This window comes from Rhinolophus sinicus, chromosome 1 (assembly GCF_057876585.1).
Source record: "Rhinolophus sinicus isolate RSI-liver-muscle chromosome 1, RSI-T2T, whole genome shotgun sequence".
Classification (NCBI taxonomy): Eukaryota; Metazoa; Chordata; class Mammalia; order Chiroptera; family Rhinolophidae; genus Rhinolophus; species Rhinolophus sinicus.
The window spans coordinates 106,286,485-106,306,053 of NC_142501.1; the positions used below are offsets into that span (position 1 = coordinate 106,286,485).

General features: G+C 42.3%; 1 protein-coding gene across 1 annotated transcript; it reads left to right on the forward strand.

Annotated features, from left to right (window-relative positions):
- The first annotated feature begins 6,047 nt into the window (after positions 1-6,047).
- UCN3 (urocortin 3) lies at positions 6,048-8,884 on the forward strand. The gene is made up of 2 exons (XM_019738186.3): positions 6,048-6,289; positions 8,024-8,884. Exon 2 carries the CDS (start codon positions 8,030-8,032, stop codon positions 8,510-8,512), a length of 483 nt encoding a protein of 160 aa, XP_019593745.3. The 5' UTR covers positions 6,048-6,289; positions 8,024-8,029; the 3' UTR covers positions 8,513-8,884.
- Positions 8,885-19,569: the final 10,685 nt, after the last annotated feature.

Sequence of the window (19,569 nt, forward strand, 5' to 3'; positions counted from 1 at the left end):
ATATAGTATTGTAACGTGTTACAATATTATATATATATATATATAATATGTATATTTATATGTATATATGAATTTTCTGTAAATTATGATATTTTAGAGTCTTCTCCTGGGGCGAGCCAATTCTTAGAGACAGCACAGGGCCCAGCCAGGAGCAATCTATCTGCAGACTAATCAATCTGGAGCCAGCCCTCCTCTATCTGGTCCATGCACCTCAGGAGGCAATATTCTTCTGCGTTAATCATCCCAAGGCCAGCTGCCAGGCCACTAGGGACCACCCGTAGAGCCCAAACCAGCTGAAATTATTCAAACTAGCCAGTCCTAAGCTCTTTATCCCGCTTTGCTGTGCCTTTCCTGCAGAAACGCCAGTGAAACTGTGACTGAGGCTCTCCCTGGGGCGGGTATCTGCCTCTGGACCAGCCTAGGGCTTCCCCATGTGGCCCTGTGTGGTGGGCAGGCCTCCTGTCTCCAGCACCATGAGTGTAATAAACTATTATTTCCTGAGCCCCTCCTCCGTCTCCTTTTGTGGCTGCACCTGACTGGCCATCTCACAAAAGAATGCAAAACACTTTTTACTGTTTATCTGTAACTCCAAAATTAATACTTGCGACACTTTCACGGTCATTGAGGGACATGCGTACATGCAGAGTGGTGAAAATTTTGAGTCACCCAACACATTTCCCAGCTAAGGTAGAACAAGGCAATGCTCTGCCTTCTGGTTTCAGCTCCAACTGTAAATAGGGTCCTTTTTGCAGTTACTTATTACCATGTGTTTTGCATTTTTGTGCTTTTTGTTGGTGATTTCACTGTTGAAAGTGGCCCCTGAAGTGCCGTGTATTGTTCCTAAGTGCAAGAAAGCTGTGATGTGCCCTATGGAGAAAATATGTGTGTTAGCTGAGCTTCGTTCAAGTATGAGTTACAGAGCTGTCAGCCATGAGTTCAATGTTAGCAAGTCAATAATATATATTAAGTTTTCTTTAAACAGAATCACACATAAAATAAGGTATTGAGCAGTTGTTGAAAATGTGACCAGAGACTCAAAGAAACCTAATTCCTAGGAGCAATGATGTAGTATTTGCTAATTCACTGTTCACGAACTATACAGACCACAACTGCCTTGAATAAGGAGAATCCACTTCACTTATTGAGTCTCTACTAATGTTCAGCCACTGTGTAAGTTGTACCTGTCCCTGGGGATTCAGGGCTAGAAAAATCTCAGCCTCAGGCTGCTTGCAGACAAACAGACAAATATAGGAACAGACCATAGCCAGTCCCAAAGCCTAAGTTTGCCAAGAGAAATGGATTCAAATTCACAGCAGATCAGACGTACTGGTTTTATTTTTATTGATTGATTGAGCATTGTACCTGATTAACCTGCAGGTGCGTACATAGAGCCTCCAAAACACACTGGTGGGGGAGGCAGCTAGAAGAGACGGAGTGGCAACAGTGAGTTTATTGAACTTGGAAGCACTGTGGTCACTTTGGCCACCGTTACTCCTGAGTTTGTGTCTCCATGGAGAACCGTGGAGAACTCACAAACCTGGACCTCTGTCTGGTAGCATGCCCCATCTGTTGCTTGTGTAGGAGTTTTAAAGAGTTTACATTTTTTTTGTCACTAGAGAAAACATGTCCTCTGAGTGGATTTGTTAGAAGTGATCATTTTATCTACACATCAAGTAAACAGAGCACTGTGATTGCGCCCAAGTTTGGGAAGGTGGCAGTGGGACAGCCATGCAAGGCTACCCAAGAAGGCACATGTCCTCCCCTATCCTGGAGAGAGACAGAAAGCTTTTGATTCTTTTTCTTGTGGCCCTGATGGAGACAGCTGTCTCTCACCCATGGCCCCTAGGAGATTTGCTCTCTGAATCAATCAGCCACGAAAAGTCCATTAGAAAGGACCATAAAAGGTCTGATGACTCCTCAGTGCACCTGGACATGGAGACATGCCAGAACTTTCCGTACTTGTTTCCATGGCTGCTCGTTTCCAGGTGGATGCAAAGTCCCATGTAAACAATTTCTGATAGGTCTGGAGAGGAAGTGTTGAACAGCCTCTATCAGAGAAGATTGGACACGGCTGTAGTGTAATGGGGATGCTATTGCTGCAGAACTACTAAGTGTTAGTCATAACATGGCAGGAGAAACATGAGCCAAAAGAAGGGTTTACCCCACGCAACAGACCAGAACAATTTCCCCTGGTTACTCGTGGGCTCTGCTCATTTTTTTGTGGGATGCAGCGAAAGCAGTGCTTGGAGGGAAAAGTGTAGTTTTAAATGATTATATTATAAACTAATAGAGGAAAACGTGAAAATGAAGAATTAGTCAATCCAGCAGAATACAGAAAAGGAAAAACAGGAATAAACAGAAAAAAAACAAAAACAAAAATGGGCCAAATAGAAAACACAATGGAATAGAGGGCAGAAAATAATGCAAATACATCACTAATCACTATTAGTATACATGTGTCAAAGGCCTTGTTAAAACAGAGATTATTAGATCAGATTTTTCAAATTTAAATATATACCATTTACAAAAGAATTTTGACACAGAAAAGACTCGAAAAACTCACCAAGCCAATGTTAACCAACAGAAAACTGAAATAGCTATTTTGACATCAGGTAAATCAGACTGTAAGACAAAAAGTGTTATTCGGCATCAAGGGGTTTACAGTGCATGGCTGTCCCACTGCCACCTTCCCACGTGGGCGCAATCACAGTGCTCTGTTTACTTGATGTGTAGATAAAATGATCACTACCAACAGATCCACTCAGAGGACACAAGTTTTCTCTAGTGACAAAAAAAAAACTGCAAACTCTTTAAAACTTCTACACAAGCAACAAATGAGGTAAAGGACCATTTGTATGCACCCAGCACTCCAAGCATATGATGCGAAAATAGACAGACTTAAAGAAATTTACAAACCCACAAACACAGTGGGAGATTCACCCACACTCTTCAACAACCAAGGAGTCAAGTAAACTAAAAATCAGTAAGAGAAAACAAGGGGAGAATTGAAAAATAAGGATAATAATAATGTTCTGTGTCCAGGTAAACCTTGATTGATTTCTTACAAATACTATTTTGACATCAACCTTGTTAGAAAAATAGGGAAGGTACACTGATCTATCTTCATAAAACCAGAAACAGGAGCAGAGAATCTAAGTACAGTCCCAGCCAAACCGCCAAGCTAGCAACAGAGGCAGAAGTGCAAACTCTGTTTGCCGACACCAAGACAAAACCTCTTTCTTATAAATCAAGTGTTCGTACAGTTCCCTAATTCCTTTTCCTATCTTTCTCTTTTATGGCCTATCTCAAACGTTGAGAAAATGCGTTATATGAAAGTGCTTTGAGCACTTTGGAGAAATTAGTTTTATAAATATAAGCCATTCATTTCTGATCAGCTTTTTTCTTCCCACCCTGGCCCTCCATACTCTCTACAGAATATTTACATCCCTGAACAACCTTTCTATGCTGAATCCACAGAAGATACCAATAGCTCACATGGCCAGAAAAAGAGCAAGCAGAGCAGAATGTTACATGCACACTTCAGTGAGGGCAAGAAGGGAAATAAACGATTGTTTACTGGAAATGACACCCTGGGAATTTTTGCTCACCAATCATCCTGTTTCTGTCCAAGACCGTCTCCAACCCTCCATCAAATGCAGCTAGAAGATGTTTTGAGTTGCAAAGCAAATAGGCTACTTCTTGAGGTTTCAATCACAAGTAGCTTTAGGACAGCCCCCTTCCTCACCACCCAGGTCTGTGAGGGTCCTGTGGGGAACCCTGACTACTCTATGCGGAAGCTTCTGGGAGCTTCGGCCGATCCCAAGGCCTACCCAAGACGGGCCAGTGGGAATCCGTGGGCCCGCCTGTCTGGAGGAGGACGTGGTGGGCTTAGAGAATAGCCCCCAACACCAAGATGCTTTGGCATCGGGTGTGGGGTGGGGAGGGTGAGTAAGTTTTCTAGGAAGTTGAGAAGAGACAGGGAAGATTGGTAAGAAAAGAAGTCAGTGTTTATTGTCTCTTTCTTTTTTTCTTTTCTTTTTAAAAAAACTTTTATTGGAAACAGTGTGTTTCTCCAGGACCCATCAGCTCCAAGTGAAGTCGTCCTTCAATCTAGTTGTGGAGGGCGCAGCTCAGCTCCAAGTTCAGTCACCATTTACAATCTAGTTGCAGGGGGCACAGCCCACCATCCCATGCAGGAATTGAACTAGCAACCTTGTTAAGAGCATGTGCTCTAACCAACTGAGCTAACCAGTGCCCCTATTGTCTCTGGCTAAATCCCATACTCTAGGGCAGTTGTTCCCAACTGGGGGCAATTTTTGCACCCAGGGCACATATCTGAAGACGTTTTTAGTTGTCACAGCTGGGCAGAGGAGGATGTGCTACTGGCATCTAATAGGTAGAGGGATGCTGCTAAACACCCTACAATGCTCAGGACAGCCCCCACAGCTGTATCTGGCCTCAAATGTCAACAGTGCTGAGGTTGAGAAACCCCGCCCTAGGAAAACCAATGGTTGGGGTTGGTATCTTCGCAGGACTGCCTCCCGGGTACTCCAGAGCTCAGAAAGGTAGCAAAGGGAGTTAAACTCATTTTTGCAATTATTACCTTCAACCTACACAAATGCCATTACTGCCTATTTATCTGAAATGGGGGGTGGGAAGGAAGCTGCCACGGAGTAGAATATATTAATTAATTAATTAATTAATTAATTAATTAATTAATTTTGATTAGATCTCCCAGTTTCGTGTGTCCAGTAATCTCAAGAATCCCAGCAGACAGCTGCGGAAGAAAAAGTAGGAGTGAGGTCCAATTCCTCACATCTGTGATGAAGGCTGAAACTGCAGGGGGCTTGGACTCCTTCTTGACAAAGATCTTCCATTTGTTCCACAAAATGCGTGTGAGCATTAAAGAGTTCCAATAACTCCAGAAGTCCACTTACCTCTTCATCTGGAGGAATTTCAAGGGAAAAGAGTGCCCATCCAGGATGGGGACTGTGGTCTAGAAGGAAGGCCTGGAGAGAACATGAGTCTTGCATGGCCCTTCAGAGGGGACAGTTAAGCCCAAGATTCCAGGTGGATGTCAAAAGAGCTTGAGGCCCAGGTGGGATCTGGATTCTCACTCTGACTTTGTCACCAAGTGCCTGTGTGATCTCTGGCAAGTCACTTCTTTCATAACCTCAGTGTCTTCATCCGTGAAATAAGGGGTCACTTGCTTTAATTACATTTAAAATAAATTCCAAACCCCCTAGCCCGCCTTTAGAGGCCTTGCCCGTGTGCAACAGCCTCCCAAGCCCTGCGGCCTGCCTATCTCCACCCACCTGCCTGCCCACCAGTCCCTCTCGTGGTATTGGTTCTTTCCATCCAAACCTCCTTTCTGTCTGAAACCCTCTGATCTCCTCTTGGGGCACAAGTCACCTGTCTTGAGTCTCCAGGACAAGGATACTCCCTTCTGTGCTGTGGCATTTGCTCTGTGTTTACATATCTTTCTAAACTGCAAATGCCCTGTAAGAACACGGGCAGCAACCTTTTCCTTGAATTCCTGAGGGCCCTGGCCATACCTGGCACTCAGCAGGTACACCAAAATGTTGGCAGGCTGGAGAATAAATGGGTAGAATTCAAGTGCTTTCCCATCAAAAGCTCTAGGTGCATTGTGTCTGCCCCTTCGCGAGCCCTTTGAGAAGACGGATATATTGAGCTTTCTGAGAAAACACGGCACGTCAGAACCCACAAAAATTACAAGACAAGTGACCTTCAAGCCTCATTCTCTACCTTCAAAGCAGGTCCTGATTCTAGATTTCCAAAAGGTGGGTTGGGGGATGGGGATGTAGGAAGGCTGAAATTAGTAAGAACTAAGATCAGTAATAAAACCCTTCAAAGAAACTGCCTCTCAGTTTAACGAGGTTTTTTCTTTTTATCAATGAAGCAAGTTGCTAGGGCAGAAGGGGAAGGGGGAGGTGGGGAGGGCTGGGAGGGAAGACAGGTGGGAGGGGTCAAGGATAGAGTGCCTGTCATCTCCATGACGCGGACAGCTGGTTCTGCTTGTATTTTAAACAAAATTGCATCCTAGTGTAGACACTACGTCTGGAATTACGACCCACCCTGTGATCTATCACTTTTATATACACACGAAGGAGTGGAGCGGTCTCCATAGAGAGGAAACAATACAAGAAAAGGAGCCGGCGACCCCAGCAGAGACAGAAGTTCAAGGGGATGGTCCCAGGGCAGACCTCCTGGTCCTGAAGCTGTGCCTGCATCCCTGAGCATCTCCACTCCAGAGGGAAGTCCACTCTCGGTAAGATTTTGTTTGGGGACTTCTTTATGAAGGATAAATATATTTGCCCTAAATTAGGCAGGAGGTGCTGGGGACTGGACATAGGTGAGAGATGAGAGCTGCAAGGCAGTGTAGAACACCACAGTGCTTGAAATAAAGAGCAATGGCCCCAAAGAGACCATGGGGAAGTTTCTTAGGGAGCAAATTGATCCTCTTTGTTGGTACAGAGACACCAGCTTTGCAAAAGGTAACAGATCAGAGACAGAATGGGTTCTTACAAATCTATTTTTCTAAACAGAATTCACTTGTGAATGTGAAAAGCGGCCCTCAGTAATAGTTTACAAATGGGGACAGGGGCTGGGGGAGGAGGGGAGGGACAGAGATAGAAACTACAGAAGGTCCCCCACCGCCTGCAGGAGCAGGAGGATGCCTGCATTTATGGCTTTCATATGCCAGCATCTCTCACCTTTTCATCTCCCTTCATTCTCTCAATATACCTGTGAGGCAGGTAATGCCTCCTTTTTAGGATGTGGCCACTGAGAGGTTAAGAAATTCACCCAAGGCACTCAAGAAGGTGAGGGAAGTTTCAAACCGAGGTCTTCTGCCCTCAAAGCCCAGAGTCCTTTGCCCCCCGCTACACTGATGGAAGGAGACAGCTGTCTGCAATGACGAGGTACCACCAGTGAAGGGGAGGGACCATAAAGATGAATGTTTGATGCTCAATTTTCTGAGAAATCCTCTTTGCAATTTTTTCCTCAAACATAGCAATCTAGCAAACACACACACACACCCCACTTCTGAGAATGGACTAAATAATACAGCAGTAATATGAATACTGCCAATGACCAGTGTTACCTGTAACATGTCAACTTTTCCTGGTGTTCCTCCTTCTTCAGGGGAAGAGCCCTTCAGTTATAAACCCTCACTGCTCACTTTGAGGGTGACTTGCTTACAGGTGTGTGTGTGTGTGTGTGTGTGTGTGTGTGTGTGTGTGCATGTGTGTGTCACACAAACACTTCCATGAGCCTGCAAAAAGAAAACAGATCACTCTTACACTCATTACTATACCTCTTGAAATGCTTAAATGTCCCCTAGATTCTGTAGCCGCTGTTTTATAAAATTCTTCATTTTTTAAATTCAACTTCTTCCCAGTGTTTGCAGACAAACTGAGTAAATGGGGACTAACTCTGCCTTCTCCAGCCTGGGCAGAGCTATGGAACTGCCACCCCCCACACCCTCCCACCCACTCCCCCACCCTCCCCATCCCCCCACATAGGTACTCTGAATTTCCAGCTAGCCCAGGTTCCCAGGACGAGAATCTGTCACAGTTCTCAGAAGCAAATGTATATCTTTAAAGCATCCAGAGAAGGTACTGCTGGAACCACCCTAAAGAATGGTTGAGTTTCAGGAATCCAAGTGGGAAAAATATGGCCATAGAGCCTTACCCAGCAGGTAGCAGGGAGACGTAAACACTTGTGCTGTTTCACTAGAGGTGACAGCCAAAGTTCCCAAAGAATGGAAGAGGGGAAAGTTGCTTAGGAATTAGACTTTAGTGAGGAGCAAAGGACGTCTTTTCTTTGTAGAGTTTCTTTCCTTTCACCCTGCAAAGGCCCAGATGCTGTTGCTGGTCCCAAGATCACACTTTGAGAAGCGTTGTCGTAGAACATAAACAAAGCCCAACAGGATTTGAACCCAAGTCCTTCTGAGCCCTGAGCCCCATCACAGCCCTTCCCACTTCCCTCCTGTCCCCTACAGGGAGAGATGCTGGTGCCAGCCCACTTCCTGCTGCTGCTGCTGCTGCTCCTAGGGGCACCCAGGCTGGGCCTCGCCCATAAGTTGGACAAAGCAGAGTCCATCTTCCGCTGCATCAACACAGCCCTGTCTGAGGCTAAGAGCAGCCAGCTGGAGGATGCACCCCCGCTGAGCAAGAGCGGGTTCCCCTACCTGCCCAGCCAAGACCCGTCCTCAGGAGAGGACGAGGAAGAGGACAAGAACAAAAGGACCCTCCCTGGGGGTGGCGGTGGAGCTGGAAGGCCCCGGTACAAGTACCTGCCCCCAGCGCAGCTCAGGCAGAGGCTGTCCCAGGACAAGACCAAGAGTGACCGGCGCTCCAAGCTCACTCTGTCCCTTGACGTCCCCACCAACATCATGAACATCCTCTTCAACATCGCCAAGGCCAAGAACTTGCGAGCCAAGGCAGCGGCCAACGCCCACCTGATGGCACAGATCGGGCGGAAGAAGTAGGAGCGAGGCCGGCGGGAGGGCAGCCCCTCACGGACACGGAGACGGGAGGTCAGGGTGGAGGGTGAGGCTGTGCCCACCCGACCAGTTTGTATTTTGTGGACAGTCCAGTTTTACAGGCTGCCTCACTGCTAATCCCTCTGATCCTTTCCTGCCTCCAGCCCAGCTTCCTCGTTCTCTGAACATAGACACAGACACACAGTATTGTCGCACCTTCACCGCTCCGAGGCCATTAAGGTCTCTCCCTGTGCTCTGTGTCTCCTTTCTCCTTCCCCACACGTCTCCCCGAGGCCCGCATGCCTAAGAGGGTGCTCAGGGCTCCTGTCCTGTATGTACACCAGCCCTAGCCAAGGCTGGGAAGCGAGCAGACGCACTGCTTACCATCCCACCACCCGGTCCCTTCCCTACCCACTCACCCCCCATTAAAACCAGTGGCTTCTTGAACCCCTGGCTTGTCTCAGTTCCTCTTCCTTCAGCCAGCTGCCTCCAAACCTCTGGGCAGGAGTAAGAGGGAGGGTACATGTGAGTTGATTCCCCATCTCTCCCAGGACGTGAATGGTTCTTAGATGTCTTAGAGGGAGTAAAGAGCCTGGGAAAGGCCAAGCTGGCAGGACTGTCAGCCATCTTTCAATCTAGAGCCATCTCTATGGCCTGGTCCCACGCAAGGGGCACATCCAGGCATCTGCTGGGCTAGACAGGAGAGGGAATTTTCCGTTATCCCTCTTGGGACACCTCGCGTCCTCCATGGCCTTTAACTGGTACCCACTAAACCCACAGTAACTGCCCAGCACGGAGCTGGGCAGCTGGGAGGCACTGATACATGAGGCAAGTTCATGAGTCAACACCTACGTGAGTAGACAAAACCAAAACCTGAAAAGAAGCAAATTCTGCCAGAGTATAAGTGAGGAAATGCAAAGTGATAGCAATTAGTGTGTAAAGAATATGAGAGTTCAGAGACAGAGGGTTTCCCATGAGTAAAATCCACAAACAATGGATATCAGCAAGAACTCTGACGGCCTCTGGCAGCAAAGCCTGAAGGCCAGATTCCCAGAGAGGGGCTGTGGTTCCACTCCTGCATGGTGGTAAGACATAAATCCGTAACATGGACTTCCGCGTGGTAAAATAACCAACAGACACACACACCAGCAGCTAATGCTGCTGCCAGCAGCAGCCGCAAAGTCAAAACACAAGTGAACGACATATTTGGAAAAATGTTTGCCACTCAGAGAAAAGACACATGGCTTATTAGTCAAATATATAAAGAACTACTAGAAATTGAGAAGAAAAGAACAAACCCAAAAGAAAAGTAAGCACAGACCTGAATAAGGTCCCTGAGAAAATTTGTCAATTAAAATCCTTAAAATAAAATATATTAAATTTATAAAGGCAATATAAAATATTTAAGAATGTTGATCTAAGATTGCAAAGGGGACCAAAAATCCATGAATATTCCCTTTAAAAATTATTATTTAAATTTGCTAGATTTCAAAATAATAAGGTTCATAAGCTGAATTTAAAAGTTTAAGAAACAATTAGGTTTTATTAATTTTAGTAGATTATTAATTTTTAAAAAGACAAACTTGTAAATGGTCCTTTCTGAGTGTGTGAATGCACACACATGCAAACACACACACACACACACACACACACACACATTTCTCTCCAGAAAACCAAAACTCATGTGAACTGAGCAGTTATGTAAAGCATTTCACCAGTGCCCTCCAGTGTCTGAAGAGAGAAATAATACATCTACATTAAAGAAAAAATTTAAATACTTAGTAAATGCCTAATAAAAGTTCAAAGCACTATGCTGGACATGCACATGGAAAAAATTTTTCATCACTGAGTATTTACTACAATGCTTTCGATATAGTGAGAGATTTCAACCATCCCTGAATACTCAGTTGGGAGGAAATGGACGACACAGTCTGCTCTGCTAAACTCAAAGAGGTGCATGGGAGAAGAGGCCCAAGCAGCTACCTGGAACAGGTAACATCTGAACAGGATTGTAGTAGGAATTTCATCTCCTGGTCAGAGGAAAGAAGAGAGACAGAAGTGAGAAGGAGCAAAGGCAGAGGACAGAGAGAAGAATCTGTGCTGGGAAATGGTGAGAGTCGCATTTAAATAGAATGCAGGACAGCAAAGTAGAGGATGGGATTTTAAAGTGTGCAACAGATTACACATAATGACAAGACAATGGGGAATCACTGAAGCTTTGTATCGGGAGCAGAATAATCCCTTCGGAACATTCAGTCACAGAGTAATGAGTAGGATGGGCCAGGAAGACAAAGTAAAAGGCAGAAAAGAATTTAGACACTAGTGTGCGAATTACAGGGACAGAATTTGATGACCTGAGCTAGGATGGCATCAATGGGAAGAAAAGGGATTCTGGAAACATTACGGAAGCAGAATTGACAGGACTTAATTCTGTGCAGAGAATAGTCGACAATGAGGGTGTTGCTTAGAATCTGCTTAAAGTGGGGACATGTTGACATAAATAAACAAGTAAGAACACCAAAGAAAGAACAGCTTTTGTTTTGTTTTTTAAGGAAAATGATAAGTTCTTCTTGGGAGAAGTTAAATTTAAGTGAGGCAAAACATCTGGGAGGGCAAGTCCAGCATATGGGTGGAAATTCCAGTACAAAACTCAAGAGAGAAGGAAACATAGAGTTTTCACAGTCACCCATGAAGAGCTAATGTGGTTTTGAATAAGACAAATAAAGGCCAGAGGACAGGACCAAGGGTATCTCCATTAGGGGCAGGCAATGGAGAAAAGGAATCTGTGGAGATGTTAAATGAGAACCACAGGAGGCAAAGGAAAAGTTTCAAGAAAAATGAATTACCAAATGTTTAAGGTAAAAAAATCTGAAGGCTGACAAGGTCATTGTTTTGATAAACCAGGGATGATCAATGATCTCCAAGATAAGTTTCAATGGAATGGGGCGGGGGAGGGAGGGAAGACACCAAATCACAAAGGCTAAGAGTGAGCAGAAGATGAGGTATAGGTATCAAACAAATATTCTTTTAAAAAATTGGAGGGAATATAAAGACATGACAGTATGTTACAATAGTAATAGAATCCAAAAAAGGGAGTTGATTTTTTGTTTTTGTTTTATAAACAAAGATTTTTTTGTTTGTTTGTTTGTTTTTAAGATTTTATTGGGGAAGGGGAACAGAAGTTTATTGGGGAACAGTGTGTACTTCCAGGACTTTTTCCAAGTCAACTTGTTGTCCTTTCAATCTTGGTCGTGGAGGGCGAAGTTCAGCTCTAGGTCCAATTGCCGTTGTTAGTTGCAGGGGGTGCAGCCCACCATCCCTTGCAGGAGTCGAGGAGTTGAACCGACAACCTTGTGGTTTAGAGCCCACTGGCCAATGCGGGAATTGAACTGGCAGCCTTCAGCGGTAGGAGCACGGAGCTCCAAACGCCTGAGCCACCAGCCGGCCCGGGAGTTGATTTTTTAAATGAGAGACCTCGACATATAAGAAGGGAGAAGAAAAGAAGTCAATGGGGAAATGGAGACAAAAACATAACAGGGAGACTGAAGGAGCAAAGTCTTCTAGAAGATAAGAGTCATGGGGAGAAGGTGCAAAATAATAAATGGCCTTGGAAAGGAGAGGACTGTCCTCTGGAATACTAGAGGATATGTAAAGATTCAAAATAATTTTAAGGGGAAATCAAAGAGGAACATAAGAAGTTAAAGTCAGATGGATGTGATTTAAATAAAGTAGGAAGTGAGTTCATCTCCCAGTGCTTTTCAATCTAATAAATATTGAGTGCCTGCTCTACGCCTGACACTGAGAGACACAGATGACTAAGACAGAGACACAGGGCCTCAAGATCACATTTAATTAATGCTCACAGTCCTCAGAGTTATTTCAATCATTAGCTCAGGTGATCTCACTTTTTGAGGAAGAAAAGGCAAATATTCCTTCTTGATCCCAATCCACTTAAAAAAAACAGTTACAGGAGTTATTCTGTCTAAAGGAAAATGATGCCTGGTGGAAATATGGTGATGCAAGAAGGAATGAGCGTAAGTATGAGGGGAAATCTAAGCAAACATCCACTGTTTAAAAAACAAGAATAAGAATGTCTTATGGGGTTTTAAATAGGGATGGCATTAAAATACAAGGTGACAATGCACAGAAGTCAGGAGTACAGTAGATGAAGTATCCTGTGGTCTTTTCACTGTCCAGGAATGGGAAAAACACTAACATGTGGTGGATGCAATGAGTCAAATTTGAATGTTGCAATTTCCAGTGCATTCACTAAAAGAAGTTTTTAAATGAATATTTAAGAAGCTAATAGAGAGGAAATATGAATAATAAGGAACAATACTTGGTAAATCTAGTATTTATGTATGGCGTGTAGAGGCAAACAACATCACAACTTAATCAATTCTTAGATTCACAAAACCTTGGAACTGGAAAGGGCCTCAGAGATAACCTTGTCCAACAAGCCCAAAGGAGATCCAGCCAAATACTTAGAGACTGAGGACTGAGTAAAAATTCACTGGTAGCTGTGTGGGCTGGAAAACCATTCCCTCACAGGCATTGAAGAGTATCTAAATATCATTTCCACCAAACTGTGGTCATTGGCCTCCATGATGACAATGGTTTGAGTTGAAAACAGGCACAATGGGACACCGTTGAAATGGAGCTCTTGAAGGCCGCACCTCAGGACAATGATGTTAGCACATAAAAGCGCCTACCAGGAACTTGTTCAAGATGAAGCAGCAGTTGTGGGGCCCAGATGGCACATTGGCATGTGTAAAGAACGTGTGGCAGTGCAGTCTGATAAATCTCACAGTAAGACAGTTTTACACATCCAGCCAAGGCTGTAGGGCCTACTGGACCAAAAGCACTGACTATGTCAAGGCCAAGAGAGAATAACTGGAGGACGAAGGTGGAAAGGTAAACACCACAGATGAATGAGGCCCCTGAAAACTATCTACCTTCAGCTCAAGAGCAATGCCAGCCCAAGTGACACCTTTGCACTGTCTTGTTCACCTTAATTCCAACTATTAGCCAGACTAAACATCATGGATTTAAAAAATCTAGCTAATGGTTTTAAATGAACTTATAGCTATTTTGTCCATATTATAATGAATTATAACTCATTTGAAAAGGGGACTGTTTAATATCAAAAATTAATTCTACTAAATGTTTTTTTTTTTTAATTAAATTTATTGGGGTGACAATTGTTAGTAAAATTACATAGATTTCAGGTGTACAATTCTGTATTACATCATCTATAAATCCCATTGTGTGTTCACCACCCAGAGTCAGTTCTCTTTCCATCACCATATATTCGATCCCCCTTACCCTCATCTCCCACCCCCCACCCCCCGCCCCCGTTACCCTCTGGCAACCATTAAACTATTGTCTGTGTCTATGAGTTTCTGTTTCTCATTTGTTTGTCTTGTTCTTTTGTTGTTCTTGGTTTATATACCACATATCAGTGAAATCACATGGTTCTCTGCTTTTTCTGTCTGACTTGTTTCGCTCAGCATTACTCTCTCAAGATCCATCCATGTTGTCACAAATGTTCCTATATCATCTTTTCTTACGGCCGAATAGTATTCCATTGTGTATATATACCACAACTTCTTTATCCATTCATCTATCGAAGGACATTTTGGTTGTTTCCATGTCTTGGCCACCGTAAACAAAGCTGCAATGAACATTGGAGCACACGTGTCTTTATCTCTAAATGTTTTCAGATTTTTTGGGTAGATACCCAGAAGAGGGATTGCTGGGTCATATGGCAATTCTATTCGTAATTCTTTGAGAAACCTCCACACTGCCTTCCATAACGGCTGCACCAGTCTGCATTCCCACCAACAGTGTATGAGGGTTCCTTTTTCTCCACAGCCTCTCCAACACTTGTTACTATTTGTCTTGTTGATGATAGCCATTCTGACTGGGGTGAGGTGATATCTCATTGTGGTTTTGATTTGCATTTCTCTGATGATTAGTGATGTTGAGCATTTTTTCATATGTCTATTTGCCATTTGTATGTCCTCTTTGGAGAAATGTCTCTTCAAGTCCTCTGCCCATTTTTCAATTGGGTTGTTTGTTTTTTTGTTGTTGAGTTGCATGAGTTCCTTGTATATTCTGGATACTAGCCCCTTATCGGAGGCACTGTTTGCAAAAATCTTCTCCCATTCAGTTGGTGGCCTCTTTATTTTGTCAATGGTTTCTTTTGCTGTGCAGAAGCTTTTAAGTTTCATATAGTCCCATTCGTTTATTTTAGCTTTTACTTCCATTGCCTTTGGAGTCAAGTTCATAAAATGCTCTTTGAACCCAAGGTCCATAAGTTTAGTACCTATGTTTTCTTCTATGCAGTTTATTGTGTCAGGTCTTATGCTTAAGTCTTTGATCCATTTTGAATTAACTTTGGTACATGGTGACAAATAGCAATCCAGTTTCATTCTTTTGCACGTGGCTATCCAATTCTCCCAGCACCATTTATTGAAGAGGCTGTCTTTGCTCCATTGTATGTTTTTAGCTTCTTTGTCAAAAATTATCTGTCCATATTTATGTGGTTTTATTTCTGGGTTCTCAATTCTATTCCATTGGTCTATGTGTCTGTTTTTCTGCCAATACCATGCTGTTTTGATTATTGTAGCCCTGTAGTACAAGCCAAAGTCAGGAAGTGTGATACCTCCATTATTGTTCTTTTTCCTTAAGATTGCTTTGGCTATTCGGGGTCTTTTGTGGTTCCAAACAAATCTGATGATTTTTTGTTCTATTTCTTTAAAATATGCCATTGGGATTTTGATGGGGATTGCATTGAATCTGTATATTGCTTTGGGTAATATGGCCATTTTAACTATGTTGATTCTTCCAATCCATGAGCATGGAATGTCTTTCCATTTCTTTGTGTCTTCTTCAATTTCTTTCAAAAAAGTCTTATAGTTTTCAGCATATAGGTCTTTCACATCCTTGGTTAAGTTTATTCCTAGGTATTTTATTCTTTTTGCTGCAATTGCAAAAGGAATTGTTTTTTGTATTTCTTTTTCTGAGATTTCATTGTTAGTATATAGGAAGGCAATGGACTTTTGTGCGTTGATTTTGTAGCCGGCAACTTTACTGTATTCATTGATTGTTTCTAATAGCTTTTTGGTGGAGTCTTTAGGGTTTTCTATATATAGCATCATGTCATCTGCAAAGAGTGATAATTTAACTTCTTCATTCCCAATTTGGATGCCTTTTATTTCTTTCTCTTGCCTGATTGCTCTGGCAAGGACTTCCAACACTATGTTGAAAAGCAGAGGTGATAGAGGACAGCCCTGTCGTGTTCCTGAACGTAGAGCAAAGGGCTTCAGTTTTTCTCCATTAATTATGAGATTAGCAGAGGGCTTGTCATATATGGCCTTTATTATGTTAAGGTATTTTCCTTCTATACCCATTTTATTAAGTGTTTTAATCATAAATGGATGTTGTATCTTGTCAAATGCTTTTTCTGCATCAATTGATATAATCATATGATTTTTGTCCTTTATTTTGTTTATGTGATGTATCACATTGATGGATTTGCGTATGTTGAACCATCCTTGTGCCCCGGGGATGAACCCCACTTGGTCGTGATGAATAATCTTTTTAATGCATTGTTGTATTCGATTTGCTAGAATTTTATTTAGGATTTTTGCATCGGTATTCATCAGAGATATTGGTCTGTAGTTTTCTTTTTTTGTGCTGTCCTTACCAGGTTTTGGTATCAGGGTAATGTTGGCCTCATAAAATGAGTTAGGGAGTACTGTCTCTTCTTCAATTTTTTGGAAGAGTTTGTGCAGAATTGGTATTAGATCCTCTTTGAAGGTTTGGTAGAATTCACTAGTGAAGCCATCTGGTCCCGGACTTTTGCTTTTGGGAAGGTTTTGGATGACTGATTCAATTTCGTTACTGGTGATTGGTCTGTTTAGATTTTCCAGTTCTTCATGATTTAGCCTTGGAAGGCTATATGTTTCTAAGAACTTGTCCATTTCTTCTAGGTTGTTGAATTTGGTGGCATATAGTCCTTCATAGTATTCTTGGATGATCCTTTGTATTTCTGTGGTGTCCGTGATAACTTCCCCTTTTACGTTTCTGATTTTGTTAATCAGTGTCTTCTCTCTTTTTATCTTAGTAAGTCTAGCCAAGGGTTTGTCAATTTTGTTAATCTTTTCAAAGAACCAGCTCTTTGTCATATTAATTTTTTCTATTGTCTTTTTGTTCTCTATTTCATTTAGTTCTGCTCTAATTTTTGTTATTTCCTTTCTTCTGCTGACCTTGGGTTGTACTTGTTCTTCTTTTTCTAGTTCTTTAAGGTGTAACATGAGGTTATTTATTTGGGAGTTTTCTTGTTTCTTGAGATAGGCCTGTAATGAGATAAATTTCCCTCTTAAAACTGCTTTCGCTGCATCCCAAAAATTTTGGTAGGATGTATTTTCATTGTCATTTGTTTCAATGTATCTTTTGATCTCTCCTCTAATTTCTTCTTTGACCCAGTCCTTCTTTAAAAGTATGTTGTTTAGTCTCCATGTATTTGTGTTTTTCCACGCTTTCTTTTTACAGTTGATATCCAATTTCAAAGCCTTGTGATCAGAGAATATGCATGGTATGATTTCAATCTTCTTAAATTTGTTGAGACTGATTTTATGTCCCAATATATGGTCTATCCTTGAGAATGTTCCATGTACACTAGAAAAGAATGTATAGTCTGATGTTTTAGGATGAAGTGCTCTATAAATGTCAATTATGTCCATTTCATCTAATGTGTCATTTAGGGCTACTATTTCGTTATTTATTTTCTGTTTGGATGATCTATCCATAGCTGTCAATGATGTATTTAAGTCCCCTAGTATAATTGTGTTTTGGTCAATTTCTCCCTTTAGTTCTGTTAGAAGTTGCTTGGTGTATTTCGGTGCTCCCTGATTGGGGGCATAAATATTGATGACTGTTATGTCTTCTTGTTGTACAGTCCCCTTCACCATTATGAAATGTCCATCTTTGTCTCTTGTTATCTTTTTCACCTTGAAGTCTGTTTCATCTGATATCATTATGGCTACACCTGATTTTCTCTGGGTACCATTTGCTTGGAGTGTCAATTTCCACCCTTTCACTTTGAGTCTATGTTTGTCCTTGTAGCTGAGATGTGTCTCTTGGAGACAGCATATGGTTGGGTTTAGTTTTTTGATCCAATCTGCCACTCTGTGCCTTTTTATTGGTGAGTTCAGTCCATTTACATTTAGAGTAATTATTGATATGTGAGGATTTCCTGTCATTCTATCCTTAGTTTTCTGGTAAGGTTGTGTCTCCATTGTTTCTTTGCCTTTTTGTTGTTGTCTATTATTTCTGTGTGGTGGTATTCTATGATGTTTCCCTCTGTTTCTTTTTTAATTTCAGTATGTATTTCAATTCTGGATTTATTTTGAGTGGTTACCCTTAAGTTTATGTAAAAGAAAGTTTGATATTTAGAGTATTCCATTTTCTTCAGCACGCTTACTTTCTCCATTCCCATATTCTGGTTCAGGCCTTTACTCTCCCCCTTTTTGAGTTTTGTTTGCCACAAATTGTCCCTGTTGATGGTGGTCGAATGGCCTCCTTTAGTATTTCTTGTAGTGCAGGTCGTGTATTAGAAAATTCCCTCAGCTTGTGTATGTCTGGAAAGATCTTTATTCCTCCTTCATATCTAAAGGATATCTTTGCTGGATATATTATTCTTGGCTCATGGTTTCTCTCTTTCAATAGTTTGAATATTTGGTTCCACTCCCTCCTGGCTTGTAGAGTTTCTGCTGAAAAATCTGATGATAATCTAATGGGCTTTCCTTTGTAAGTTACCGTCTTCTTTTCCCTGGCTGCCTTGAGGATTCTTTCTTTGTCGTTGATTTTAGCCATCTTCAATACAATGTGCCTTGGAGAAGGTCTGTTGGGATTGAGGTAACTAGGTGTTCTATTTGCTTCTTGGATTCGAGGGTCCAGTTCTGTCCACAAATTTGGGAAGTTCTCATCGACAATTTGTTTGAATATATTCTCTGTTCCCTTCTCTCTTTCTTCTCCTTCTGGTATGCCCATTATTCTTATATTGCTCTTTTTGATGGAGTCAGAAAGTTCTTGTAGAGTTCTTTCATTTCTTTTAAGTCTCAAGTCTCTTTCTTCTTCAATTTGTGTCATTTCCAGGTTTCTATCTTCGATGTCACTGATTCTTTGCTCCATCTGGTCAACTCTACTACCTAAGCTGGTTATTTCATTCTTAATTTCTTCTATTGAGTTCTTAATCTCCAGAAATTCTATTTGGTTCTTTTTTAAGATTTCAATCTCTTTCGTAAAATGTTCATGCTGTTCTTTGATTGAGTTTCTGAGTTCCTTTAACTGCCTATCTGTGTTTTCTTGTATCTCGTTGAGTTTTTTCAGAACTGCAATCTTGAATTCTCTGTCATTTAAGTCACATATTTCTGTATCTTTAAGTGCCTTCTCTGGAGATTTTTCACTTTCTTTCTGAGCTATCTTGTTGCCTTGGTTATTCATGGCGATTACTGGTTTACTATTTCTCTTCCTAGACATCTACAGGAGTGACTTCTGCAACAGGTTGATAGAAAGCGGTCTTTCTTTTGTTTGCCAGTACTTGTTGGTAGAATGTTTTATTATTTCTCCAACTGCAACTTATTTTTCTTCTCCCACACAGTAGTGCTATGTTTTCTCTGCACTATTCCAACTTCTCACGCAATGGGGGGGATTCCCTGGGAGACGGGCTTCTCCTCTGTTAATAGTTCGTCTAGGTCACAGGGCGCAGTGTCCCGGTGGGTATGCGGAGAGCTTTTGATGTTCGAAAGCTCTTCCAGCTGCTGATTCAGAGCCCGTATATTTCAGCAGTTCTGTTTACTCCTGCAGGGATCCGCCCAGATAGGTGGGGTCAGGGGCGGGGTGAGTTGTGAGAGGTGGCCCAGAGCAATGGCGGCGACCACCACCACAGCCGGTCCTGCTTACACTGCTCTCTCCCCTTTGCTGGAACTAGTTGGGCTGTGAATTTGTATTTGCGGTCCACAGATCTCAAAACAGCAAATTTTCTGTTGTTTTGA

What these genes read in the sequence shown, in the direction of transcription:
- UCN3 (XM_019738186.3), top strand. Translation starts at nt 8,030, where the DNA reads ATGCTGGTGCCAGCCCACTTCCTGCTGCTGCTGCTGCTGCTCCTAGGG.